General features: G+C 40.0%; 1 protein-coding gene across 1 annotated transcript in view; it reads right to left on the bottom strand.

Moving 5' to 3' along the window:
- Positions 1 to 4,351: 4,351 nt before the first annotated feature.
- slc9a5 (solute carrier family 9 member A5) overlaps positions 4,352 to 19,045 on the bottom strand; it is a 35,766-nt gene continuing 21,072 nt past the window's right edge. Inside the window, exons 8-16 of the mRNA XM_062022822.1 lie at positions 18,789 to 18,878; positions 18,475 to 18,545; positions 14,474 to 14,600; positions 14,277 to 14,395; positions 10,530 to 10,656; positions 10,306 to 10,455; positions 10,153 to 10,222; positions 5,257 to 5,376; positions 4,352 to 5,198 (exon numbers count right to left, since the gene is read on the bottom strand). Coding sequence (XP_061878806.1) covers positions 4,657 to 5,198; positions 5,257 to 5,376; positions 10,153 to 10,222; positions 10,306 to 10,455; positions 10,530 to 10,656; positions 14,277 to 14,395; positions 14,474 to 14,600; positions 18,475 to 18,545; positions 18,789 to 18,878 — 1,416 coding nt within the window. The 3' untranslated portion in view covers positions 4,352 to 4,656. The remainder of the gene's footprint in view (positions 5,199 to 5,256; positions 5,377 to 10,152; positions 10,223 to 10,305; positions 10,456 to 10,529; positions 10,657 to 14,276; positions 14,396 to 14,473; positions 14,601 to 18,474; positions 18,546 to 18,788; positions 18,879 to 19,045) is intronic.

Below are 19,045 nucleotides of genomic sequence, written 5' to 3'. Positions count from 1 at the left end.
TGAGCTACATACGGGTTCTTCGAGCCATAGCAACCAGACTGCCGTTGAAAACAAACTGTTGCCATTACTCTTTAACATGTTGACCTACGCTGGTTAAACCCGTCATTCTGCCTCCAAAATGCCGAAAAACTGTGTTGTTTTTGGTTGTGCTAACCACAACTGGAAACAGGGAAAACAAAGGTTGTATTTTGTTCTGCCAAAGCGTGATAAAAGCCCACAGAGACGAGACAAATGGCTCGCAGCTTTACACCGGGAAAACGAGGACGGTTCTCACTGGAGTCCCCCAAAGTCCCGGGTTGTGTGTTCGGATCACTTCGTTTCTGGTAAATATAAGGAACAAAAATCCACCTTCTTAACCACAACTTGGCTATACCGTCCGTGCTAATGTTGTACTTGTTGAATTTGTACCTTATAACGTTCGACAGCTTAAGTTGTTGTTGTACAAAAATAACATGCGGTATATACTATATATTCTATAGCCTAGCTAGCTATTTTCGAAAACCGTTTTCGTTTAAATTTGCACTTAACAGTTGGGTTTTTAAAAACCAATAAACCCTATAATTTTCATGTTGCCATTTAATCAACTTTTCAAGACAGTCGCAAAATGCTGTCTGCAAGACTTTTCAATACAAAGACATATATTTTGTACATTAATCGCCTGCTGTACTGTGCCTTCATAAGGCTACAACTTACAAGGACCAGGCTACTAGGGGTCAGTCTGCTTTCTTTTGGGGTTTTTTGCCGGACATTCCAGTATTATTTACCCGTAATCTTGGTATTACTTTCCTTATTATGTTATTTTGCCACCTCCCCCTTCTCTGTTTAAACTCTTCTTTGTTGTACTTAAACAATACATGTAGCCCTCAAATCTCTCAATATGTTATACACTAACACTTGTTGTTGATAACTTCCGCGTCTCTTTCTTAGTAGCGCGCAGGCTAAGCTACCTAGCAAGCTAAGCTAAGCCTGAGAAGCTTTAAAGTTCACTGAGACGAGTCTGACGCAAATGATACATTTTCGTTTTTTCACACGATATGCGAATAAGTAAAAATGCGTAAATGAAGGATTTAACGCCGACTTCCAAGCCACAACGCTTGTTAAATGCTTTTTCTGTCAATGCTGTGTTCGCCGTGAGCTGGTTTGTTTTCAACGAATTCCCGGTTGCTAGGGCATTGGTAGGCGGAAGTGACGTAGGTCCACCCTCACCTATTTTGGGTAATTTACAGCTTTTGTCAGACATTGCGTTTAGCTCCATGCTAGCAGCTAAAGCTAGCGAACAAGATGCTAGCTGAGCTGATGTCAAAACATACGTTTCATGTAAAATTATATTACTAATAAGACTAATAATTATAGTAATTATCAATAAAAAATAAACATTAATACATGGGTGTTGCCTTTGCTTACTTTTAAGGTTCCATTTATTTAACATGCTGAAGCAATTTCAATTATTGCCCAATATTAATGTGTTATTTCACAATAGTGGTGTTTTTTTAAAAGACGTATTTTTTTAAATGTTACGTGGTTACCTTGGCAACATAGTTTGGTCCGGGCTTGGGTGGTCTCGTTCAATTGAAATCCAATCCAGGTTAAATGGAGGGTGAGCCGGCTAATCCTGATACGTGAAACAGAACCCGTTTCACTCCCAGAATGTTAAGAAGGATTATCATCTTATTTTTGTTCTTTTTTTTTTTTAATGCGCCTCGATTTGCCTTCACGACAAGAATCGCGAGACTGGATTGCGTTGACCAGCGGAGGACGCATGCAGGTGTCAATGAAAGATGTGACGTTCATGAACGAGTTGAGTCTTTTGAACGGTTCTTTTTAAGTGAACGATGAGAATCGATTCGCTGTTAGTCCGGGAGCTGTTTTTATGCACATGTGAATACAATATGTAACCCGACTGGCAACTGGACTAAAAATACACTTTTTGAAATATTTATTTATTTGAAATATGATACAAGATGATAATCCTTGAACAAAGTAAGAGTGAAACTCATGTGGATAATCACTGAATGGAGAACTGGGGGTGGGATTAAATAAATTATCTTCTTCCCACTCCCTTTCAGGCAAAACTGGACAATCATGCACTATATTAATTTATATTATTATGTTTTGTCAACTTGTACTTCTTTATGTCATTAGCTGAAATAAAAAATAAAAATAAAAAAAATAAATGAAATAGGTATTTTTTAATTTTTATTTACTTGATTTTTTATTTGGATTCACGTTTATGGTTCATTGTTTTGGTGTGGAGGTCAAGCGTACAAAATACAGGAAAAACACACACTCTCCAAAAAACATAATAAAACTAAAAATAAAGAGGTGCACGGGAAAAAAAAGTGTGCTTAATGAAAAAGCAAGGCCAGCAACACTCGTGTCCTTCTTATAATTTTACTAGAAACTGTACAGAATCTACCAAACACAGAGCGGTTTAGACAAGGTCTTTGTCAGTGTGCAATTTTTTTTAACAGGAAGTGATGCACTTAAATAGTCACAGCTGTGGTCAAATCAATTGATATAATAAATCAAGAATAACTTCAAAAATGAAAGTGCACAAATAATAGACAAAATGTAAAATTGTACAAAGTAAATCAAAGACTCAGTACAGTATCATAGGAAAATTAAGTAATACAAAAATAAAAAATGTGCGGACAACCAATATAATAAAACATTTTTTATTTTTGTATTACTTTATTTTCATATGATGAGTCTTTGATTTATTTTGTACAATTTTCCATTATGTCTATTATTTCTGCACTTTCCTTTTTGAAGTTGTTCTTGATTTATTATATCAATTGATTGATCACAGCTGTGTCTATTTAGGTGCATCACTTCCTGTTAAAAAATTGCACATTGTGCAGTTTATATTAAAATTATAAGAAGGACACGCGTGTTGCTGGCCTTGTTTTTTCTTTTTCTTTACACACACCAGATAGGGTAGTATAATTTTGTATTTACATTTTTATTAGGTCCGGATTTGTGTTCTAGTTTTATTTACATATTATTCTTACTTTTTTGTGTATTTGTATCTGTATTAGGTTAGGTCAGTGATTCTTAGCTGTGGTACCAAATAATCACGTAATTAGATACTTAAACACATCGTTACTGTTCAAACTGTGTATGATGTTACAGTGGCCAAACATTTTTTAATATACTTGTTTAATACAACCTCTGCCTTGTTCTTAATGAATACTAAGGCCTACTATGCTACTGTATTTTTAATGTTGGTACTTGGAACCACTGGGTTAGGGAACATTTGAAATAGTGATTTCATCATTAAAGCATCCTTAAGTTATTTACAGTAAAAACAAAAATAATACATATTCGCACAGCTCCGGACAGACTAACCTCCTCCACCAAAGCTACGAACAATGGGAGACCGGGCTTTCTGCTCCGCCGCTCTCCCTGACCACCTGAGGGCACCACAGACTGTGGATGCTTTTAAAAAAGGCTTAAAAACCATTCTTTTTTTAAAAAAAGCCTTTTTTTTTTTAGATATATGCATACTAGTTCTAGCTATTTGACTGTTCTAGTTTTAATTTTTATTATATATTTTTTTTTTTAATACACCGTAGCACTTTGAGGTTGTTTACTCAATGTAAAGAGCTTTATACACATAAAATCTATTATTATTATTATATAAAAAAGCCAACATTCAGAATAATTCATTCCAATTAGAGATGTTATCGGCCGATAAATGCTTTAAAATGTGATATCGGAATATATCGGTATCGTTTTTATTATTATCGGCATCTTTTTTAAATTATTTTATTAAATCAACATAAAAAACACAAGATACACTTACAATTAGTGCACCAACCCAAAAAACCTCCCTCCCCCATTTACACTCATTCACACAAAAGGGTTGTTTCTTTCTGTTATTAATATTCTGGTTCCTACATTACATATCAATATATATCAATACAGTCTGCAAGGGATACAGTCCGTAAGCACACATGATTGTGCGTGCTGCTGGTCCACTAATAGTACTAACCTTTAACAGTTATTTTACTCATTTTCATTAATTACTAGTTTCTATGTAATTGTTTTTATATTGTTTTACTTTCTTTTTTATTCAAAATTTTTTATTTATCTTATTTTATTTTATTAATTTAAAAAAAATGACCTTATCTTCACCATACCTGGTTGTCCAAATTAGGCATAATAATGTGTTAATTCCACGACTGTATATATTGATATCGGTTGATATCGGTATCGGTAATTAAAGAGTTGGACAATATCGGATATCGGCAAAAAAGCCATTATCGGACATCCCTAATTCCAATACAGTAATATTTGTGTAAATTTAAATTATTCTGATTTACATCTTATCTTATAATAGCTACTGATGATTGTTTTGTTGCTAAGAAGGATAAAAAAGAACTATAATAACGAGCCAGTCCTTTAAAAGGAACGGCTACCTTCAAAGAGCCATGCATATCCGGTGTCAATCATCATGTTAATGGAGTTCACACACACTCTGAAGTGTTTATTTGACAATATTAAAATAGATACGGCTATAGATGTGACTCGTGTAGTGTTTCAGCAGTCACATACCTGACATGTGGTCATAGTAAAGGTGATCACATGACTACTTGAGCGAATAAGCACACAGATAAAGCTGCTTTATGTTTGTGTTGCTGTGTTCTGATGCGCCTAAAGCTGGGTGGGGCCTCGGGTGTGCGGCTCGTCGGTGCCACTAGGCGGCGCAGTCACCAGGCTCCTCAGGTACACACATGGTTTCCTCCGCCTCCCTGAACCGGAGGCGGGACCCGGTAAGGGCGGCGGGGGCGGCGCGGTGCTGGGAGGTCTCAGAGGTGACATGAGCGGCTTCATCTCCTGCGACGCTTCGTCTTCGGCCTCCTCTTCCTCCTCCTCTCTGCTTTTGTCAGAGAAACGGAAGGAGGCCAGCGTGGGCGCCTTGGAGGCGGGGCCGACCCATGTGCTACTGGGCGGGGTGTAGGAGGCGGGACGGGCGGCTCTCGGCCTGGGTAGGGCGGCGATGCGCGGGTGGAAGGGCTCGGCGGGGGCGGGCGGGGAGGAGATGCTCTCCAGGGAAGAGATGCTCTGATTCCAAGCCTGCTGGAGGTCCACTGGGATCACCTTGGTGGCCTCCAGGGACACGCAGGGAGGGGGCGAGGACACGCCCCCTTTCCACGGCAAATGGCTGTCTCCAATGGTGGGCGGGGACATTGAAACTGAGGAAAGACAAGCGTCATCTTCCACGACGATGGAGTCCGAGTGGTGTGTGCGTACCTGAGAAAGGTCGGTGTTTGGGCGTTTCCACTTTTCCAGCGATGAAGGTGATACCGACGTCTTCCTCCTTGTCAGCTTCGCCTTTCTCCTCCTCCGACTCCACAGGAACCACCACAGGATCTGTGCGCGCACACACACACACACACACACACACACACACACACACACACACACACACACACACACACACACACACACACACACACACACACACACACACACACACACACACACACACACACAGTAGTTTTACATTGCAAATATGAATTTGTTTGTGCCGTAAAAAAATGGTGTCTGCCGTTAGTGTTTTTGAGTTATTTTAAAATACATCTTCTGACTGGTGATGTCATCCAGACCCCCAAACATTTGTGCTGTTAACTCAGTGAATCTCAAACTGCGGTCATCCACATCATTTCATTAAATATTCAAGCACAGTGTAACTGTTCAAACTGTATGTTATGTTACTTCTAGACCTCCACCCCAGATCCCACCTCACTCCTACCCACTTCTCTAAAGTGGGCTGGCTCAAGGTGGAGGACAGAGTTAAACAACTTGCACTGAGCCTAGTCTATAAAATCCGCTACACCTCCCTGATACCGAAGTACATGTCAAACTACTTCCTTAACGTAAATGACCGCCATAACCACAACACCAGGGAGTGCTCCACTAACCACGTTAAACCCAGATTCCGAACTAACAAAGGTCTTAACTCATTCTCTTTCTATGCCACATCAATGTGGAATGCGCTCCCAACAGGTATAAAAGAAAGGGCATCTCTATCCTCCTTCAAAACCGCTATAAAAGTTCACCTCCAGGCAGCTACAACCCTAAACTAACACCCTCCCCGGATTGCTAATAATCAAATGTAAACAATCAAATGCAGATCCTTTTTCTTATGCCTTCTGATCTCTCTCTCTCTCTCTCTCTCTCTCTATGTCCACTACTTGATGTCCATATCCCCACCCCCCCCCCCACCCCACCCCCCCTCCACACTCCTGATTGTAAATAATGTAAATAATTCAATGTGATTATCTTGTGTGATGACTGTATTATGATGATAGTATATATGATAGTATATATCTGTATCATGAATCAATTTAAGTGGACCCCGACTTAAACAAGTTGAAAAACTTATTCGGGTGTTACCATTTAGTGGTCAATTGTACGGAATATGTACTTCACTGTGCAACCTACTAATAAAAGTCTCAATCAATCAATCAATCAATCAATGTTACAGTGGCCATCGGTTTTAAATAAACCTCTGCCTTGTTTTTAATTAATACTTAAGCTTACTACGCTACTGTATTGTAATGATGGTCATTATTGTGTTACTTGGAGAGCCAAGTGTTTTCTGAGGTGGTACTTGGTGAAAAAAGTTTGAGAACCTCTGGTCTAACTATTGTAGTTTTTTATGTTATTAACTAATGGCAGAACGGTGGAACAGGGGTTAGTGCATGTGCCTCACAATACGAAGGTCCTGATTAGTCCTGAGTTCAATCCCGGGCTCGAGATCTTTCTGTGTGGAGTTGGCACGTTCTCCCCGTGACTGCGTGGGTTCCCTCCGGGTACTCCGGCTTCCTCCCACCTCCAAAGACATGCACCTGGGGATAGGTTGATTGACAACACTAAATTGGCCCTAGTGTGTGAATGTGAGGGTGAAGGTTGTCTGTCTATCTGTGTTGGCCCTGCGATGAGGTGGCGACTTGTCCAGGGTGTACCTCGCCTTCCGCCCGAATGCAGCTGAGATAAGCTTCGGCACCGCCCGCGACCCCGAAAGGACAAGCGGTAGAAAATGCATTGATGGATGGATATTATTAACTATTTTAGCTTTTATGTTATTAATTATGTTATAATGTATACTCTGGCCTTTAAATAGACCACCCTTTTAGACCGGTTGATCTGCCGTCTCTTTTCTGCTCTGCCCCCCTCTCCTGTGTGGAGAGGTTATCAGGTGACCACAGATGAGGCGCTAGCTGTTCAAAGTCGGGACCCGGGGTGGACCACTCATCTGTGCATCAGTTGACGTCTCTGCGCTGCCGACTTGTCTCCACTCAAGATGATCTCCTGCTGGCCCCCACTATGGACTGGACTCTCACACTATTAACTAGATCCACTCAGCGTCCATTGCACCGGTCGCCCAGTTGGGGGTCCCCACATCTGCGGTCCGCTCCAAGGTTTCTCATTGTATCCCATTGGGTTGAGTTTTTTCTTGCCCTGATGTGGGATCTGAACCGAGGATGTCGTTGTGGCTTGTGCAGCCCTTTGAGACACTTGTGATTAAGGCTATATAAATAAACTTTGATTGATTGAACGTGTTATTAATAACCAGCCCCCCTACCTTGTTTATCTCTCCCCAAACTTGTCCCAAACATTTGTGCTGCAAACATTTTTTGTCTATTATAGTTATGTTATTAATTATACTTGTTGTGTTATCAACATATCATTATTCCTAACTAGTTCCCCCCCGACACACACACACCTTGTCAAAATCTCCCCAAAATTGTCCCAAGCGTTTGTGCTGAAAACGTTTTTAATCTATTATAGATTTTATGTTATTAACTGTTAAGTTTTTATGTAATTGATCATTATTTATTAATTTATGTTATTAACATGATCATTTTTATGTTATTATCGTTTATTATTCAAAACCAGCCCCCGCCTTGTCAAAATTGCCCCAAACTTGTCCCAAACGTTTGTGCTGCAAACATTTTTAGTCTATTACAGTTTTTAAGTTATTAACTATCGTAGTTTTTATGTTATTAACATGATCATTTTTATGTTATTATCGTTTATTATTCAAAACCAGCCCCCACCTTGTCAAAATCTCCCCAAACATTTGTGCTGCAAACATTTTTTGTCTACTATAGTTTTTATGTTATCAACTATTATAGTTGCTATGTTGGTAACGTGCTATTATTCATAACCAGCCCCCCACCTTGTCAACATCTCCCCAAACGTTTGTGCTACAAACATTTTTGTGTTTAACTATTATAGTTTTTATGTTATTAACTATTGTAATTAGAGATGTCCGATAATATCGGCCTGCCAATATTATCGGCCGATAAATGCTTTAAAATGTAATATCGGAAATTATCGGTATCGGTTTTTTTCATTATCGGTATCGTTTTTTTTATTTTTATTAATTCAACATAAAAAACACAAGATACACTTACAATTAGTGCACCAACCCAAAAAAACTTCCTCCTCCATTAACACTCATTCGCACAAAAGGATTGTGTCTTTGTGTTATTAATATTGTGGTTCCTACATTATATATCAATATATATCAATACAGTCTGCAAGGGATACAGTCCGTAAGCACACATGATTGTGCGTGCTGCTGGTCCATTAATAGTACTAACCTTTAACAGTTAATTTTACTCATTTTCATAAATTACTAGTTTCTATGTAACTGTTTTTATATTGTTTTACTTTCTTTTTTATTCAAGAAAATGTTTTTAATTTAATTATCTCATTTTATTTTTTTAAAAAAGACCTTATCTTCACCATACCTGGTTGTCCAAATTAGGCATAATAATGTGTTAATTCCACGACTGTATATATCGGTATCGGTTGATATCGGTATCGGTAATTAAGAGTTGGACAATATCGGGATATCGGCAAAAAGCCATTATCGGACATCCCTAATAGTAATTGTTTTAAATGTCAACAATGTGTTATTATTCATAACCAGCCCCATAACATAAAAAGTATAATAGTTAGACAAAAAACTATTGCAGCACAAACGTTAGGGACAAATTTGGGTCAATTTTGACTAGGTGGTGGTTGGGGGGGGGGGCTAGTTATGAATAATAAAACGTTATCATAAAAACTATAAAACGCGAATAACAAAAAACTACAATAGACAAAAAACTTTTGTAGCCTAAACTAAAAAGATTGGGCAGATTTTGACAAGGTGACATCACTAGTTAGAAAATATATTTTAGACCAGGGGTGTCAAAGTCAAAGCCCGCAGGCCTGATATGAATGATCTATGGATGATATTTGACTAGTATTAGAAGCGGCCCGCAGGCCACAGCCGCCTGCTGCTGTTTTGCACGCACTAATACTCCATCAGTGTTGGTGGTAGGAATTTTCAAAATGGGCTCCCATGGACCCCATTAAGTCATAAAAATGGGGTCCCACGGTATATTTTTGGGGTCCCGCTTTTTTGTAAGCGTTTTGAAAACAAATGATAAATGTATGCATTATCCTGTTGTATCTCACATTCTATATTGTGTTTTGGAAAAAAGTTGTCATAAACATTAATTCATTAAAAAAAATAATACAAAAGAAAACACTTTTTTATGCATATGTAAATGTGTTCAGTTACAAACATTCATTCACTTTCTTCTTTCCTTCATCAATCAATCAATCAATGTTTATTTATATAGCCCTAAATCACAAGTGTCTCAAAGGGCTGTAACAAGCCACAACGACATCCTCTGTACAGAGCCCACATACGGGCAAGGAAAACTCACCCCAGTGGGACGTCAATGTGAATGACTATGAGAAACCTTGGAGAGGACCGCATATGTGTTCATGGATCTAAACTTTACCGCAGCCGGTATTTTTTTCTATATTTTGATTGTAATATTTTCAGAATGTGTTTGTTCTATTTTTGGCCAAAGTAAGACAAAGAAAACAATCTGAAGTGGTCTTTATTTTTTAGTTTAAATGCCATGATTTTAATAGTCCGGCACGTGTGTGCACAGATTTTCCTCCATGCGGCCCCTGAGCTAAAATGAGTTTGACACCCCATGATTTAGAATTACTTAAAAACTGAAACGGCACAAACAAACATTTTTAAAGCACAAAGGAATGGCCACGTTATTTTAATATTGATCTAATATTTGCAGTGATAACATGTTGTAATGTTGTGACGTTCACGTTTACCTTTGTCCTGCCAGCTGACGTTCCTCCTGGGTTTGTCTCCAGCGTCCTCCTTGACGTCAGATCCTCGCCGCTGTACGAGCACAAGTCAGTTTGTTGGTTAGTAGAATCACTGAGACAAGAGGACGAGGTGGAGGTGTGAAAAACAAGCGACACCTTCTTGAGACTGCGCTCTTTCTTGTGCCGTTTGGGTCGTCCCGACTTAAACGTCTCCATGCGGCTCTTCATGTTCCTCTGGAACACCTCGCGGTCCTGACGCTCTTTCTCGCCCGCCGACATGAAGTGACGACTGTAGTGTGAGTGGTACTACGCAAACACACACACACACACTGCATAAAACACACAAACACAGAGTACGTGTGTGTGTGTGTGCGCGCTACCCGTCTTCTGGGTTTGTAGAGGTTTTCAGCGAGGACATGGTGCGTCTCCATCTCCTCTTCCACTTTGCCTCCGGGCACAATGTTGATCACCTGCAGGTCCAAACAAACACCGCTGCCGTTCTCACGCCTACAACAACAAACAGTGTTAGTTGGATACTGCGCCCCCATATGGCGGCTCGTGGTATTAGCCAGCTTTAGAAGCAAAACATTCCAGATGGTTTCTGTTAGAGCAGGCCAGGGCAATTATTTTGACTCACGGGGTCAAATTTAGAGAAAAAAATGTGTCTGGGGGCCGGTATATCTATTTTTAGGAACACTAATACAAAACTTCACAATATCGCCCCATAGATCTTCTGTGCCAGTGCATTGAGCAAGTCAAACACTGGATGTGCCAAAATTTCCTACAACTAAATGAAGATAAAACTGAGATCATTGTTTTTGGTGCTAAAAAGAAAGGTTTAAAGTCATCCAACACCTTCAATCACTGTCCCTGAAAACCTCAAATAAAGCCAGAAATCTTGGGGTTATTTTAGATTCTGATTTACATTTCGACAGTCACATCAAATCAGTAACAAAATCGGCCTACTATCACCTCAAAAATGTAAAAAGACTTAGAGGGCTCATGTCAGCTCAAGACTTTGAAAAACTTGTACATTCCTTTATTACCAGTAGGCTAGACTATTGTAATGGTCTCCTTGCAGGTCTTCCCAAAAAAAACTGTCAGGCAGCTACAGCTTGTTCAGAACGCTGCTGCTAGAGTTCTAACAAGGACCCAAAAATGTGAGCACATTACACCAATTCTTAAATCCTTACATTGGCTCCCTGTACATAAGAGAAATGATTTCAAAATCCTCCTGCTCACATATAAATCACTAAATGGTCTAGGGCCGAAGTATATTACTGATATGCTCCCACTATATAAGCCCTCTAGATCACTAAGATCTTCTGAGACCAATCTGTTAGCGGTTCCCAGAGTAAACTCAAATCAAGGGAGAGCATCATTCAGTCACTATGCAACAAATAGCTGGAATAAACTTCCTGAAGATGTCAGACTTTCCCCAACTCTGACTAATTTTAAAACTAGACTGAAGACTTTTATGTTCACCTTAGCTTTCAGCTAAATCTTTTAACGTCTGCACTGTTTTTATTTTTATTGTCTGCATTTTAATTTTGCTTTTATTTTCTTTCATTTCACTTTGTTGTCTGTGAAGCACTTTGAGTCTGCCTTGTGTATGAAAAGCGCTATACAAATAAAGTTGCCTTGCCTTGCCTAATGTCTGATTGAATGCTAAAAACGTTATGACAGACCGCCTGAAAAACGCAATGAATGAAATTTTTTTTTACTGAATGAGACACCCAGAATGTACATGAAAATAAAGAATGTGTGATTTACAATATTAACTATGAAGGATAAAACACTGAATATTGACAAAATATTTTGTATTTCTATAGTGTTTTGTATTTTGTACAGGATTGCTTATTATTTTTATTGGATAGTAGTCTGTTTATTTCAATTGTTATTTTTTTCCTTTATTGCCTGTTATAATAAATAATGATAAATGGGTTATACTTGTATAGCGCTTTTCTACCTTCAAGGTACTCAAAGCGCTTTGACAGTATTTCCACATTCACCCATTCACACACACATTCACACACTGATGGCGGGAGCTGCCATGCAAGGCGCTAACCAGCAGCCATCAGGAGCAAGGGTGAAGTGTCTTGCCCAAGGACACAACGGACGTGACTAGGATGGTAGAAGGTGGGGATTGAACCCCAGTAACCAGCAACCCTCCGATTGCTGGCACGGCCACTCTAGGTAATTTATTTTATTTTATTAGTTATTTATTTTTACCCCGTATTTGTTCCCACTACCGCACCTTCATCATCATCATTTCTTTTTATTCCTTTCATAAAAATGCATATATACAAGCCATATACAGTTGACACTTTCATTGTTTTTGTTTCTTATACATTTCCATGATCAGAAAGGAGCAGATGGAAGAATAATATTTATATTTATCTGCACCTTAAGTTGGAGTCCTTAATCTCATTATATGCAAATATAATGACAATAAAGTCCATTCTATTTTTCTATTCTATTGTAACATATGAACGTCACACCCCCTCTCGATCGACATATTTTACAATCAAGCGAAACGCAACAAAAAGCGAAATATAAACGCGAAGGGTAAAAAAAAAATTAAAAAAACACCTACAATCTGATGTATTACTAAACTTTAGAACTTTGTTGTAAAAATCTCCTTACGCGTCTGTCCCTGACACCCGCATTTCAGGCTGGCCGCTCTGGAAACACTCTGTGGAAACGCTCCCCACCCACACTGCTTGGTGCCTCGTCTGAGCGGCTGTGACTTAGATGACCATAGTATATCATGCAAAAGCGAAGATTCCAACCATTGAAATACTTTGTATAGTTCAAGACTTACGGTCATTTGAAAACATCACTGCACATCATAATGGCAGCTACAGTTTCCATCTTAAAGATCTAATAAAATTATTTGGGAATGTTGAAAAGCTTAGCGGGCCTTAATTTGCCCAGATCTGTGATAGAGGAATATTTTCCACCCTTAAGCAGAATAGAAAGCCTTTATAATCACTTACTAGCTTTGGCCTTTGTTCTGACTGAAGACAAACACATGACAAGCTCACTTGTTATTCATGCTTTCTCCCACACATATACCGAAAATTCCGGACTATAAGACGCTACTGTTTTTCCCCCTACGCTATAACCCTGCGGTTTTTAAAACGGTGCAGTTAATTTATGTTTTTTTTTGCCGACGGCCATACAGCAAATAGTTTAAATAAAAAAAAGCAAAAACACTGAATAGGTGTGTTATTGTTTGTACTATGGCACCATCTTTTGGACGAGCTCGCTCACTGCAGGTGTTGCAGTGCTGCACGGCCTTTCTGTTTAGACTGACTTTTCAACTGGAAGTAGAAGTGCGTTAGCGTCATTTCAAGCTATCTCTCTTTGTTTATAATGTATATTTTCTGCTGGATCTACTCTTTTTTTATGCTGCCCTTATTTTTGCTGCAGCTGTTACATATAGTATTGTACATGGTAATTGGGATTTGTTATACATATTGTATATATTATATACTGTATATATAATATATAAATATTACATATATGTTAAATTTATATTGCTACTATGGTACATTTTTAGTCTACTTTATACCTTTTGTTTTCGCTCTCTTTTTATGCCATTGAGTGCATTATCCTTTCCATCCTTTGTAACTGAGCTACTGTGTGGAACAATTTCCCTTGTGGATCATTAAAATTAGTCTAAGTTTGACATTTTTACAGTATAACTAAAACCAGTTTTACGTACCATGTGTGATGTCTGAGGTACCAGCCTGTAGTGAGAGGGAAGGAGGAAAATGTGTGTGCTAGGTACACACGTCAAATTAACTTTCAGTTTCGATTCCTGCTGTAAAGGCAGGGCAGATTGTGTGGTCAAAAGCATGAGAAAAAGGGGGAACATCGTAGAGGCTGCTTTAACCTTTTGATAGCTCGGTTCACTCTCAACAGTGCCGGTATCTCTATTGTTTGCACTCGCTACGATTTGGTAGATAAAATTGTTAAACTTCAGTTCTAGTCACGTCTTATCATTTTAGGCAGCCTTAAAACTAAGGAGTCTGGGAGGCCTCACCCCTCCTAAAAGGTGGGGTCTTAATATTTCCGAGTTACGTTGCTACGCAACAGACAACAAGAGCCATGTGACTCACAGGTAGTTGGTGACGTTGGTGGCCTCGGCGAAGGAGGTCCTGCTGGCCATGGAGGGAAAGGAGGACCTGCTGGCCATGGAGGGCAGCGACAGTCTGGCGGGAGTCAGCAGGTTTCCACCCTTCATGGACACACACACAGGTCAAAGGGTAATGACCGCACAGTGATAGGCAGCGGCTCAGCTCCGCCTCCTACCCACCTGGTCGATGACGCTGATGGCGTCGCGGATGTTGATCTTCTGGTACGCCTCCCACAGCTCGCTCTTCCTGTACACCGACTTCCTGAGCAGCAGCTTGCTCAGGTAGTTCTTGTCGAACTGCTCCCACCTGAGCAACATCATCATCATGTACATGAATTATTCTTTAAATGTAGATTTAACTGTAGTTTGTGCACACCTGGGGCAGCTTTTTTAGCAGCAGGCGTCTTTGTAGGATTCCAAAACACTGTCTTAGCGAGGCTGGCTTTTGAGTTAGCTGACCAGGTTTGACAGGGTTTCGGCAAATCTAATTCAATCCTTCTTGAAGCAACCTGAAATAAATGTAATGCCCATGTCCTACTGCAGATTGTTATTATATATAGTCAAAAGCATACAATTATCTGTATGGACAAAATTGTAAGCAAGTTGAAAAGTTGCCAAATTAAGCACTAATTAGAGCTGTGAATCTTTGGGCACCACACAATTTGATTCGATTCGACTCTTGTGGGTATTGAGTCCATTAAAAATCAATTCTCAATTAAAAACATCCTTTTTAAGAACACTGGATACCAGTTCTATGACAAACTACATAAAAAAGAAACAGCTCTGATACATTTTCACCTCTGCAACAGGGAAGCAAGAAGGGAGCTGGAGATCTTAGTGGACAACAAACCCCTGGAGTTCCAGCAGGCCCCAAAGTACCTGGGCGTACGCTTGGACAGGACACTGTCCTACAAACAACATTTGGATGAAGTGAGGGCTAAAGTAACAGCAAGGGTCTCACTCATCCGGCGCCTAGCTGGTACAACCTGGGGGGCCTCGGCCAAGGTACTACGTATCTCCACACAAGCCCTCGTATTTTCTGCAGCTGAGTACTGTGCCCCAACCTGGTGTAGAAGCCCACATGCCAAGAAGGTCGATACGGCCATCAACAATGCCCTCCGGATCATAAGTGGCTGCCTGAAACCCACCCCCGTGTTCTACCTGCCAGTCCTAGCAGGGATAGCGCCAACCGGCCTACAGCGAGAGGCCGCTACCCTCGCCCTGGCAAGGAAAGCCCAGGAACACAGCTGGCACATCCTCCATGAAACCACCACCATGGCAACACCTCCAAGCAGACTCAAGTCCCGCCACCCATACAATCAGGCCGCACAAGAGATGCTTATTTCCATCCCGGAGGATCTGACAACCAAAGCCTGGCTGGCAGCGGAATGGAAGCAGGAGTGGGAGTCAGCAGGACAGACACGCCTACACCATTACATCCAGGATCCTGGAGGTGGCGTGGAGGGAGAAGATCTACCTCGCCGGCAATGGACCCTCCTGAACCGCCTTCGCACAGGGGTTGGTTGCTTCAAAGCGTCCATGAAGAAGTTTGGCCTAACAGACAGTGCAGCGTGTGAGTGCGGGGAGCCTGAGCAGACTGCCGACCACATCATCACCACCTGTCCCCGGCATAGACCACCTTCAGAGGAGGGCCTCTTCCAAGTGGGACCTGAGACGAGGGAGTGGCTACACGACACGAAGATGGACATATGAAGACGATACACGAAAGAAGTGATACATTTTTAAAATATGTGCAAAGAGACAGCAGCCTAATGAAACACTTATATACACCATTTATTGGTGGTTAAGAATACCTAAAGTCAATGACCAATCATTCCACTTTCCTACAACACTATCACAGCTATTAATTATATGTCACAATTCAAACAACCTTCCCAAGTCATGGTGCAGAAAAAAAAAAAAGTCAACCACCACAAAAAGTCAACACACATGGTCACACATTACACAACCTGCTCACTGTACTTTGTGGATATTACAACAAAAACGCCCCATCCCCATAAATAAAAAAAATAATCAAAATTACACTCATTTAAATACATCATAAGGGATGATGGGGGAAAAAAAATGCAAAAACACTCTCTCCACACTTATCCATGTTTGGTGCATTTTAGCGGCTTGATAATAATGATTGACTGCAAAACTTAAAGAATGTCGTCACAGAAGTAAACAGGGTAGGAGTTGAACTTTCACATACTCTTAATAACCAATTATAATTATATATTTATTTATTATATTATGTACACATATTTGTATAGGCTTTATATATATGTATATATCGGATTTCCGATAATTCCTCTTATCTGCCTGATATTTGTTGTGCACCACTAGTCATCATTATTAACATTGTCATCCTAATTGCTGTAATCACAGTATCATCAGCATTACTATCATCATTATACTCATAGCCACAGTCATCCTCATTAACAGACATCACAACGATATTAATATGATCATTGGCATGATCACCCTCTTCATCATCAATATTGTCATCATCGTTTTTGTCAATATAGTCATCATCAGACATTGCTATGCCACCATAATCCTCATTATAATCATTGTAAACATCAACGTTGTTGAGGTGAGCAGTTCGCACTTGGAGTGGCTGTAATGTTGTGCATAAAACAGTTTGTTAAGACGACAACTGGATCCCTTCTTTTATTGTTAAATTGACGCATGCCACTCCAGTTCATACTCTTGTTTTTGCTAGTCTCGTTTTAGAGCAACAAACTCAACAGCATATAACGCTACGCAGTGGCGGGCCGTGCGTTTCCCACCTAGGCCTTTAGTGATGTCCGACTTCAATGATTACCTCTCAAAATACCATAATTTATGTCACCACATGTCTCACACCCAGCCCCGAGCTCACTGTTTACCGGCAATGACCATTGCTGGAGAAATACACTACAGAAACACATTTACGCACTACTGAGTATTGAAACACCTCAAAAGTGTACAAAACTGGTTATTTCCTGGCGCATTTAAAAATCAATAAACCCGCATTAGCAATTAAAACATATCTTATGTGGTACTGTCAAAAATAAAATTGCAAAAAACTAGGGATGTCCGATATTATCGGCCGATAAATGCTTTAAAATGTAATATCGGAAATTATAGGTATCGGTTTCAAAAAGTAACATTTCTGACTTTTTTAAAACGCCACTGTGGACACGGTCGTAGGGGGAAGTACAGAGCGCCTATAAACCTTACAGGCACTTCCTTTGCGTGCCGGCCCAGTCAAATAATATCTACGGCTTTTCACACACACAAGTGAATGCAAGGCATACTTGGTCAACAGCCATACAGGTCACACTGAGGGTGACCGTAAAAACAACTTTAACACTGTTACAAATATGCGCCACACTGTGAACCCACACCAAACAAGAATGACAAACACATTTCGGGAGAACATCCGCACCGTAACACAACAGAACAAATACCCAGAACCCCTTGCAGCACTAACTCTTCCGGGACGCTACAACAGGGAGAGCATGTCCCAAATTCCAAGCTGCTGTTTTGAGGCATGTTAAAAAAAATAATGCACTTTGTGACTTCAATAATGAATATGACAGTGCCATGTTGGCACTTTTTTCCATAAGTGGAGTTGAAGTTGTTCTCTTATTTTGGAAAACCTTGTTTTTGATTGATTGATTGAAACTTGTATTAGTAGATTGCACAGTACAGTACATATTCCGTACAATTGACTACTAAATGGTAACACCCGAATACGTTTTTCAACTTGTTTAAGTTGTCCACGTTAATCAATTCAGGGTAAAGTTACATTGTTTAACACAACAAAATTAGGCATAATAATGTGTTAATTCCACGACTGTATATATCGGTATCGGTTGATATCGGAATCTGTAATTAAGAGTTGGACAATATCGGAATATCGGATATCTGCAAAAAAGCCATTATCGGACATCTCTAATTTTAACCCAAATTTAAAAAGATGTGTTTTCATGCGCTACAATCCGAATGACTATCAGAATAAACCACCAGTCTTGATCGCAATTAAATTTTGATCCGAACGTGCGTGATCGGGTCAGAATATTCCGAATGGCGTGTTTACATGAAGCATTTTTATTCCGGTTAAGCTCTTAATCCGATTAAATGTGTCCATGTGGACATAGCTACTGTCATCATCCTTATTATCATCTTACTTGTCTCTCCAGTGGTGGTAGCCTTGAAGTCCTGCGATGTCCTCCACCGCCGTCAGGATGTGGTCGAACGCCTGCAAACAGGTGATCAAGGGTGATGGGTCAAATGCAGAGAATCATTTCGCCACACCTCGTGTGTGTGTGTGACAATCATTGGTATTTTAACTTTTTTTTAACAAAGCCACACATCATGATCTGGTCTGTCACTTACTATGCCATAAAAATAGATATCACAAGGAGTGTGTCTTTTTTATGTGTGTGTGTGTACAGCAAAGGTTATGGTTCATGATGTGAAACAGTAAAAGATGAAGGCCGACCCTCTCGTGGATCTCCTCATTGATGGTGGGCTTCCTGTTGGTGGAACGAGGAACTTTGAGCCACTCCACCAGCGGTTTGATGGTCAGACCCTAAAACGCACACACAAACAAACACACGTACACACACACACACACACACACACACACAGAAACGTGACTGCTTTGCTCTGTGTGGTGTAAGATGACTAAGCGCTCTTGAGGAAAGGTCAACGTCTCCATGGCAACAGGATGTTTAGACTGAGTCGGAATAAACACGT

This window comes from Entelurus aequoreus, linkage group LG02 (genome assembly GCF_033978785.1).
Source record: "Entelurus aequoreus isolate RoL-2023_Sb linkage group LG02, RoL_Eaeq_v1.1, whole genome shotgun sequence".
Taxonomy (NCBI): Eukaryota; Metazoa; Chordata; class Actinopteri; order Syngnathiformes; family Syngnathidae; genus Entelurus; species Entelurus aequoreus.
This window is presented reverse-complemented; position numbering and strand designations above follow the sequence as displayed.